The sequence below is a fragment of the Elephantulus edwardii genome, unplaced genomic scaffold (genome assembly GCF_000299155.1).
Source record: "Elephantulus edwardii isolate Elephantulus edwardi_28Jun2011 unplaced genomic scaffold, EleEdw1.0 scaffold00279, whole genome shotgun sequence".
NCBI lineage: Eukaryota > Metazoa > Chordata > Mammalia > Macroscelidea > Macroscelididae > Elephantulus > Elephantulus edwardii.
The window spans coordinates 3,309,822-3,319,762 of NW_006400029.1; the positions used below are offsets into that span (position 1 = coordinate 3,309,822).

The window sequence follows — 9,941 nt, forward strand, 5'->3', positions numbered from 1 at the left end:
CCTGGGCACAAACTGGTTGGCAGGTCGCTTGGGCCGGTACTCAGGGTGCACCATGAAGAGCATGTGGGGGAAGCCAGTTCCAAAGTAGGCGCCGTCTGTGTGGTGATGCCTTGATGACTTGGGTGTGTACACGTCCATGCACTTGGGGCAGTAGAGTTTCACCATGGCCTCACCAGGGATGTCTGACAGGCTGATGGGAAGCATTGGCTGGTTCTCACAGCACACACGGGGACAATAGCCAAAGTCTCCCTGCTGGTACTTTTCCAACATCTGGGCGATGCCACGGTTGGTGAGGATATAGCGGGCGTGGATCAATCCATACAGCATCTCAGCTGCCCACTCAATCAGGTCACTCTGGTTGGGGTTGTCTTCCAGCTCTTCATCAGGCTCCAGGTCCAAAATCATGTCTAGAGCTTGTCCATAGTGGGGCACCTGTTCATTGAGGCCGTGAGGTTGAACTTGTCCTGTATGTAGTCTTCATCCACTTCACAGAAGAATTCATTGCCACGGAGCCCACAGAACCAGGAAATCCAGGACACCTTCTCTGAACTGCTCATCTTCACGTCTGCCGCTGTACAGGGTCCGGGACTGGGGCGGGGAGAGGAGTAGCTGCTTCCAAGGAGCAACAGCGACAGCTACAACCAAGGCCGTGGACCCGACCCCAGCTGAACTCTTATGGGTTCATCCTGCCCAGTCACATGAACACACACACACACTCACAAACACATCTATGCACCCAACTGTGATGTTTATAGAACCACAAGCAAAAACCAGCAAAGGAGGAAGAGCCTTTCCCTGCTGTTTTAATGTTTTTCTGCTCCTTAGGTGACTATTGCTTTCTCTGGCTCTGTCAATACATATGTCACCACATATTCTTAATGATAGACCACCATATACTCTTAACATTTTAGGATGAAGCACACCCTTGAAGCCTCAACACATAAATAGTAGCCTCAGAGCCTGGCCTCAGTCGATTCAGAAGCCTAGATTCACTACTTGTTCCAAGGGCACAGGACAAAGGTCATCTGGGGCTGAGGGCCAGGGTAAAGCTCTCTCTGGGCAATGTATGTGTCTACTCAGAGTTGGATGACCTCTCTCGACCACGCAGCTCTAATTCCCCTGGTGCCAGTCATTAGGATGACTTCCCAGAGCAGCAGGCCACTGGCCTCCAACCTCGCCATCAAATATAACTGTGAGAGTGTAAATTGGTACATTGGCTGGGAAGAACATTTTGGCAATATCTTCAAATTTGCAAATGCATAAACCTCATGCTACAACAATTCTATATCTCATCCTACAAATACACACATGTGACACGGCATGTATGTGTTATTCACTGCAATATTCTTTTAGTAAAGACTGGAAGGAAATCTACCAGTACTGGATTGGTTTTGTCATTATACTATCTAAAGGAATCATGAAAATGGAAGCTTATGGGAGGATCACAGGTATAAATTATTAAAATAAGCGAGCTGCAGAGCGTTGGTATATTGTGCTACTGACTGTGTAGAAAGAAAGAACAAAAGAATATGCATTTGTATTGAATTGTTTACATTTATTACTGAGAGCATTAAAAAAGATTAACAGTGATTACTCATTGTGGTGGTGGTGACGGTGGTGATAGTGTGCCATCACATCAGAATTGATCCAAAGCTGACCCTCCAGCAGGTTTTCAGAAGCAAAAATTTCTTGGGAGGAGATTACCCATATTTCTCCTGTAGCTAGAGGATTTGAACCATTTGCCTTTGGGATTCCAGTGCAGCTTTTTACCAGTAGGCCACCAGAGCTCAGAGGTTACCAATTATGGGCATGAAAATTGAGATAAAAAGAAATTATTTTTTAATGCATTTTGTATCTTTCAGTGATGTTATTGATTGAAGTTTGTCCCACCAAAATATGTGTTGTAAATCCTAACTTAAGTGGGCACACAATCTTTTGTAAAAGAAATGAAGCCTGTGATTGATAGCTTTAACCAACTACTGCAGCAGAAAACGCATCAGCTTAGACTGAAGGGAAAATGGAGAGGAAGAAAAAAGAACCCAAGTTATCTCTTGGAATTACAGGCAGGAATCAGGCCAAAGGAGCAACCCTTGTTGTCCTCCAAGAAAAGAAAAAAGACTCTTCATTGCAGCAGCTTGGAGATAAGCAGAATGGTTGCAGGGAGCGCTAGAAGCAGGGCCTTCTAGGTTTCAAATGATGAGGCCTTGGACTCTTGGATCTCAAAGAACAAAGTCATAATCATTTAGGTTTCAGAAAGTGAGATCTTTGCCAACTTGATTTCAGAAGGTGGGACTAGGAGAATGTTAATGTGTGCTAGGAGAATGGAACTGCTGTCTAATGCTGAGAGAGAGTGGCTGCCATGCCCAAGTGGTAGAAGAATGGGGCCCGGTGGTGGTGGTGGGGTGGGGAAGTCACCCACTAGGAGAATGGGCCCACCCAATGCCCAGAAGTAGAGCCTCTCTCCCAGTGAGGCTGGAAGGCAGAGTTGGAGCGCAGGAGTGAGGGACTCTCAGGATGAAGAAAGCATGGCCAGCACCCACAGTCTGGAGGGCAGGGCCATTGCCCAAATGGTCCCAAAGAATTGAGGACTGTTTTCAAGCCTTGTGAACCAATGTAATTTATTCTGCTGAATTTTAGATTTGCTTGGTGCCTATTATCCCTTCTGTCTCTGCAATTTCTTATATCATTTAAAAATGTCTACTTGTATCTGTTGCACCATGGTACTTTGAAAACAAATAAATTGTAGTCATGGTTTTATAAGTTCCCACATGAAGGGGAATTTTCCTCCAGGATGGAGGTCCCTAAAGTCTTACCTATTTTTGATTTAGATGCTTCAGAAGATGAGGTTTTGATTTTTTTTTTAGTGGATTTAGTTAAGGTTTTTGGGATAGTGTGATGGTATGAATGTATTTTTTATGTGGCAAGAATATGAATTTGGGGGGAGAGGCAAGGTGTGGAATGTTAAGGGTTGAATTATGTTCTTCCTAACTGCCAAAAGAACAACAGACACGTCTTGAAGAAAATGCAGACTTGACTTTTCCCTACGTACCCCATCAGGGTGTGTGACCTCAATCTAGTAAGTTCCTCCCGGCCCTGGTGTTCTTTTCTTGAATGCTTTACTGCAAAAGTTAATAAATATTCCTTCATCTCGCTAAAAAAAAAAAAGAAAAAGAAAATGCAGTTAGCATGTTCCTTGGAGGCAAAGATGGCGAAGCTTCATCTCTCATACTTGGGACATGTAGCTGGCGAGGCTATTTCTTGGAAAGGGACATCGTCCTTGGAAAGATGGAGGGTCAGCGAAGTAGAGGAAGACTCCCAATGAGATGGATCAACATGGTAACTGCAATAGACTGTATTTAAATCCTAACCTCTGCCTTTGATATGTTAATGAGGCAAGATTAGTATATGGTATGTTTTAAATTTATCTGTTTGAAATATAGAAGACATCAGAAAAGCAAATAAGATAAACAGAGGCAGGAAAAGAGAGCTTCTAACCCACATGAAGGGGTTTCTGCCAGGAGCAGAAATCAGAAGGGACAAGGACCTTTCTCTGATACTGACAAAAAAAGAAAGCCTTTTCTAAAAGCAAATATCTTGGATTTGCATTTCCAACTTTCTAAATTCAGGAAAATAAATTTCTGTTTATTAAGCAACTCATTTGTGGTATTTCTGTTCTAGCAATGCTAGGCAGCTGAAATGGCTTGTTTGACAATGAGAATTATGTCTTTAAAAAATTAAAAAGCATAAAAGCATGCTCACACAAAAAGAACTATACAAGCTAGGATGGCAAATGAGATAGTCGTTCACTCTATTGGCTGCTTGGCCTGGGGAGGCCAGACTGAGGCTGAGAGGAGGAAAGGGGTTGTGGGACAGGAGGACGAAAGCCAGGTGCTTTCACATTGCTGTGCTCACTCATCAAAGCCTTTGCTGACTGGGGCCTGATTTGTTTCTTCTCACAATGTAGTTCAGCTATCAGTTTAATCATTTCACAAATTCAGCTACATTCATACGGTTTGGGAAATCTTGTGTCATTTGAAAATCTTGTCTCTTTTCACACATTTCCTTAGAAGAGCAAAATCACTTCCTAAAGCAGTAACATCCTTTGAAGCTGCTTGACTTCTTGGTGTCTCTTTCCCACTCCTCATCACATCTAATGTTCTGGGGTTGGGGGTGAGGTGGGGGGGGATGTCAAATGACATGTATTTGTTTTAGAAATTAGTTTTTTAGAATCTTATGACACCCCTTTGAGATAACTGGCAACACTCTGAGGTGTTGCAAAACCCAACTTGGGAGTGACAGGCAGCCTTGATGATCAGCAGGAAGCCACAGCCAGGAGTGGAGGCCAAGTGGGGCCTGCACTACTCAGGCATGACTGGGGACAAGGGGGAAGAACAGGGCCAGATGCTGGACCTTTCCACTTCTACCCTCTATGCATTTCTGTGGGTCTAAAGGATTGCTTGGGCACTTCAAGGACATGGAGGGCATTTGCTCAGGAGCCACTGACACACCCTGCTCATGGGTGAGCTGCGAGGTTCCTGGGAGATGGAGCTGGTTCCTTTTCCTCGGGGATAATTTTAGGTTCTTACTTCCCCTCCAACCTTTCTAACTGCCAACCTCTGGCTCAGCCTCCCCGAGGGATTGCTTAGACCAATGAGGATACAGCGCTCTTTTGAAATACAGGACTGTTCAAAAGAGGCATGCTAGGGCATGGCCCCGGAGGCATTTTCCGTGATATTTTTTCTCCTCTTTTGTCCCATTGTTTCACAGCAGGAAGAAAGACAGCCCAAGGATCAAGTCCTGATAAGCCTTAATAAATACAGGTATCCTCTCTCCTGCCCCTAAACTTTAACCCCAAAACTAATTTTCTAGCCCTGGAAATGGGATACCTACACCCAGCTTGAGAGGAACTGGCTTAGCTTGGCTGGTGGAAATACGCCTTAAGCCTGGGTGCCAAGAAGGGGGTGGGCACAGGAAATTCTGTGAAATTCAGTGAAGGAAATTTCTGAATGGGATTGGACAAGAGGCTTCTCGAAGCATTAAAATAACTTTCAAACACTTGAAGATGTAGCATGTGAATTCCTTGATTCATTGTACCCTAGTTTAAAAAAATTAATAATTAAAATCTTCAATTGGTAGAATGAACACTGTTCTATGAGGAGGAGAGATAAAAGACTTGGTGATGGTGATTACAGACAACTCCCAATCTCGACCCAAGAGGTCATCTATTTCAGTATGTCTTCATGAAGAAGAGTTGTAGAGAAGGAGCCCATCCAAAAGTGTTTTAGGTGTCAAGGTGCCTGTAGAGGTCAGTGGGGAAACGGAGGAATCAAAGTTCTTCCGCATCCAAGGCTCCAAAATGCCAAATACAAATGAAAATAGACAGGCAATGATCGAGGTTCTGAAAAGTGACAATGCCCCCGCCAAGAGCAAGTGAACTAGAAGGTTAAGGGGACGTATGTCATCGGAACAGAGTCTTGGGAAAGGATCGGAAACCGGCTACCCCCTGTTACGTAGTTTAGGGAAAGGCACCGGACTAGACGAGGGCCATTCTGCTTGCCTGCGATGCGTATCTTTTCCTCTGACAGGTAAAGCAGGGTTCTTCGTGATCCTTCCTTGAGTGTTAACACTGGACCGCGTTCACCTCTGTAGGAAGGAATCACGGCGCGCTAGGAAATCAGCGTGGAGGGACCATTGCGCTGAGTGTGGGAAGCCGACCAGGGGGGCGGTGTCTGGAGGATTGGACAGGTCAGGTAGTTTGAGCATCCACTGATGAAGATGCTGGGCGAAAGGAAAAGTGGAGCATCCTTCCTGCTTCCCTCTAGTTCTTCTCCTGAGGCCGCGCATGAAGATTATTGGCGGCTGCCCCTTTAAGCGTCGTCACTCCTCCCCTGTGCAGTGGCACCAAGGGCTGGGGGGAGGGAGGGCTGAGCATTCTCGCCTTGGTCAACGAGGGGAGATGGCCCGGGCCTGGGGAGTCTCTCCCACGCCCCGCTGTCCCCTCCCCTGAGCCAGGAGCGCTGGGTCACACCCTCCGCTTCCCCCACACCCCACGCGCGACCGCGGGATGGCTCCGTGGTCTCAGGGGAACAGCTCTCTATCCTCGTGGCCAGACGCCCCCACCCTGGAGCCCAATGCCGCCAACACGAGTGGGCTGCCAGGGCTGCCGTGGGCGGCGGCACTAGCGGGGGCGCTGTTGGCGCTGGCGGTGCTGGCGACGGTGGGAGGCAACCTGTTGGTGATCGTAGCCATCGCCCGGACACCGAGACTCCAGACCATAACCAACGTGTTTGTGACTTCGCTCGCCGCAGCAGATCTGGTCGTAGGGCTTCTGGTAGTGCCCCCGGGGGCCACTTTGGCACTTACTGGCCACTGGCCCCTGGGCGCTACTGGCTGCGAGCTGTGGACCTCAGTGGATGTGCTGTGTGTGACGGCCAGCATCGAAACTTTGTGCGCCCTGGCTGTGGACCGCTATCTGGCTGTGACCAACCCGCTGCGTTATGGCTCGCTGGTCACCAAGCGCCGCGCCCGCGCGGCCGTGGTCCTGGTGTGGGTCGTGTCCACCGCTGTGTCGTTTGCGCCCATCATGAGTCAGTGGTGGCGCATGGGGGCCGACGCCGAGGCGCAGCGTTGCCACTCCAATCCGCACTGCTGCGCCTTCGCCTCCAACATGCCCTACGCGCTCCTCTCCTCCGTGGTCTCCTTTTACCTTCCGCTTCTGGTTATGCTCTTCGTCTACGCGCGAGTTTTCATCGTGGCCACGCGCCAGCTGCGCTTGCTGCGCCGGGAGCTGGACCGCTTTTCCCCAGAAGACTCTCCGCCGGCCCCGGCTCGCTCTCCGCCCCCGGCGCCCTCTGCCCCTGAGGCGGCTCCTCCGGCGGCGGGGCCCTCCTGCGGCCGGCGGCCCGCGCGCCTCCTGCCTCTCCGAGAACACAGGGCCCTGCGCACCTTGGGACTCATCATGGGCACCTTCACTCTCTGCTGGTTGCCGTTCTTTGTGGCCAACGTGGTGCGCGCTGTCGGCGGCCCCTCTCTGGTGCCCAGCCCTGCTTTTCTCGCCCTCAACTGGCTGGGGTATGCCAACTCAGCCTTCAACCCACTCATCTACTGCCGCAGCCCGGACTTTCGCAGCGCCTTCCGCCGCCTGCTATGTCGCTGGGGCAGCTGCCGGCCAGCGGAGCCCAGTGCCACTGCCACCACCTCCCCAACCCGTGACCTCTGCGGTGCCTCTGAGGCCCTGACCAGCCTTGCGGGCTCTAGGCTGTGCCCAACACTCGACAGGTAGGTAACCAGGACGGAAGAACTCCGTTCAGGTCAGGAAGGGTTCAGTGTCTCTCTTCCTCCTGGGTCAACTTTTGTGATTGGAGTTTAGTAGAAGGAGGTGGAGCTTTGGAGGGTCTCTGTTGAGAGAAGGGCTAGGTATAGCCAACCAAAATGGGCCATGGTTGCTTCCTTTCCCGCATCAGATCCACCCTGTCCAAGGGCTGACTGAAGGCAGAGGGGTGGTTGTTTTTCAACCCAGGCCTCGGGGTGCACCCGTGGGGCGGGCTCATGTCACCCAGGCCTCTGGCTTTGCCTGGGAAGCTTGGGTGCTGGTTCCCCTCAGTTCTGTGGCAGCCAAGATATCTTGCCTTCAAGAACAGGTTCTGTCATATGGACACCCTTCCTATCCCTCCCTCAGCCTCAGTTCTGGTTTCTCTCAAAGGTTTGTTGACTGTGATGGTGCGAATCCACTTGAGGTGTGCAGGATAGACGTGAATGAGGAGCCTGTGAGTTCTGATTCTTCTCGGGGAAGGCTGGCCTGCAGTGGGAGGGAGGGGGCATGTGACTGAGGGGTGCCCAGATTCCCTTGTGTTATTAAATGTGGTTTCCAGGGTTCTGACCTCTGCCCCTTTCCTTAGTTCTCTGTTCCCACCCTCTGCCTCCTCACTCCAAGCTATGTTATCTCCATTTTCAGGGCTTCCTGGGGAGTTTCTTAGATCTTAAAGGACAAGAAGCTGCAACTCCGTAGATCCAGACTTTTTGGAAACTTCTGGCCTCTGTTCAGAATGAGCCCTGCGGAATTTCTCAGCTGAACAACTCTACCCTCCAGAACCGATGACTGGGCCATGGGGGTTGGGGATGGGGAACCCATGGAGAAGGGTTTCCACCAGCCTGTGGGGTTGCCCCTCCATCTCTTGTCTCTGGGACAAGTTTTCTAAACCCCATCCCGGAACTTCACCACTACCTCAGCAGCTGGAGTGTCAGGCTATGAGCACTCAACTGCCCTCAGAGCCTCAGCTTTGCAGGGGAATCCATCACTTTGCTTCCTTTTGTCCCCTGTACTCAGCAAAGAGAGCACCTCTAATTTCATTCCTTCAGCTGCCGGACCCCCAGGCTGAGCAGGCTGAGAGCGGAAGCTAGAAAAGGTCACAGTTGAAGATTTTGTCCTGAGCTCCTTCCCCACAGCCTCCCTCACTTAGACATGGAACAGCTCTGATCTACCTCACACCAGTGCCAGAGGAACCCCTTCTGGGCTTTGGAGGGTTCATAGGAAGGTGAACCATTAGAATAGCTCTCTTCTTTCCCGTTAAGATTGAACTAATAAATATTACTAAAAGTCGTTTATCTGTTGCCCTCTTTTCTCTTCATTTGTTTTCTTTTCACAATCCATGATTCCTTTCTCTTCTACTTCAAGGTAGCTTTTGACAGACACAGTAGGCTAGAACTAATCCTCGTTCCTTTCTTCCTAATCCACATCAAACAAAAATGGAAAGTCTGTTTGGGTGAAGAGGATCCAGCTTAAACCTTTGGCTATCCTGCCTCCTCATCCTTGCTAAAACTTCTAGAATCCAGTATGAGTCACTAGCAAAGCGGTGCTACCCGTAGGAATTTAGTGTAGGGTTTCCTGTGCTCAGGACCAGGCCTATGGGGCACATAATACATTTTAGTTACCTCCGTGATAGAAGCTCATGATAGACTTTCATTGCCATTAGGAGCCACTTTTGTTCTGTGCCATAATTGTTAACAGGCTGCGTGATGGCAGAGTTCAAGGCATTAGCCAAATTCAGGGGGTACAGAGTTATAAGCTTCCAGGGTAAGCTTGGTGAACTACTTATGGGTGTTCCCTGTAAACTGGACCTGGTTTATGCTGCTCCCTTTCCTCCAGGAACACAGGTTTTATTTCCTAGGATGTTTGCATATCAAAGGTGACCTTCTCCTCTTCAACCCTGAGAAGTATAAGATCTCTTGTGTCCAAGGTGTGGAAGGCTTTGTTGCAAGGACTCAGTTTTTGAACTGTGGCCCTTAGCAGAGAAGGAAGTCTTGCTTCAGCATGGGGATAAATGAAAAAAACTTCCTCTCCCCATTTCTGAATACTTTTTTCCTTACATCACTGAGTCAGTCGTAGGTAGAGGAGAAGGATGATCGGGGAGGAGCTCTGGTTTGTAGAATTGTCCTTGAACATCGTCCAGGAACTTATACTGCTTGAGTCTCGCTCGACACGCACCCGTGTGCCAGCTGTCAGACTTCTTTTTGAGTGTTTAGACTTGCACTGGGGCTGTGGATTCCATCTGCAGATTGTCACCAGTGCATCTGGCAGGTGGAGAGGCAGTTGCCCTGGACATTTCTTCAGCAGCTTGTGGTTGGCTGTCAGGCAGAGGGAGATTTACATCCTTGGATGGGGAGCAGGCTGCCTTTGCCTAGCATGAGGCCTGAGCACTTGAACAGGGGAAGACAAACAACCCCTGAACCTAGAAATGTGAAGACTTACAGGCCAATAAGAGTGAAAGAATCTGCAGAGCTCATGGCCTCTCTAGAGTCTGTTAGCAGGACTGAGTCTGGTCTGGGGCAGAAATGACAGGGTAAGGTGAGCTGAGCTGGAGGAGAGGGAAGGAGGACTGGCTTTCCAGCCGTGATCTTCTCTGTGCAACAGGTGGAGCTGCTGTTGTTGTTGTTGTTATGTG

The 9,941-nt window shown here is 49.4% G+C and overlaps 1 protein-coding gene and 1 pseudogene across 1 annotated transcript; one reads left to right on the forward strand and one right to left on the reverse strand.

Annotated features, from left to right (window-relative positions):
- Positions 1-3: 3 nt before the first annotated feature.
- Positions 4-557, reverse strand: LOC102850967 (annotated as a pseudogene).
- Positions 558-6,064: 5,507 nt separating this feature from the next.
- Positions 6,065-7,282, forward strand: ADRB3 (adrenoceptor beta 3). The gene has a single exon (XM_006900310.1). The coding sequence runs from the start codon at positions 6,065-6,067 to the stop codon at positions 7,280-7,282; it is 1,218 nt and encodes a 405-aa protein (XP_006900372.1).
- The last annotated feature ends 2,659 nt before the right edge of the window (positions 7,283-9,941 follow it).

Coding starts and splice junctions, on each gene's coding strand:
- ADRB3 (XM_006900310.1), top strand. CDS start 6,065: ATGGCTCCGTGGTCTCAGGGGAACAGCTCTCTATCCTCGTGGCCAGAC.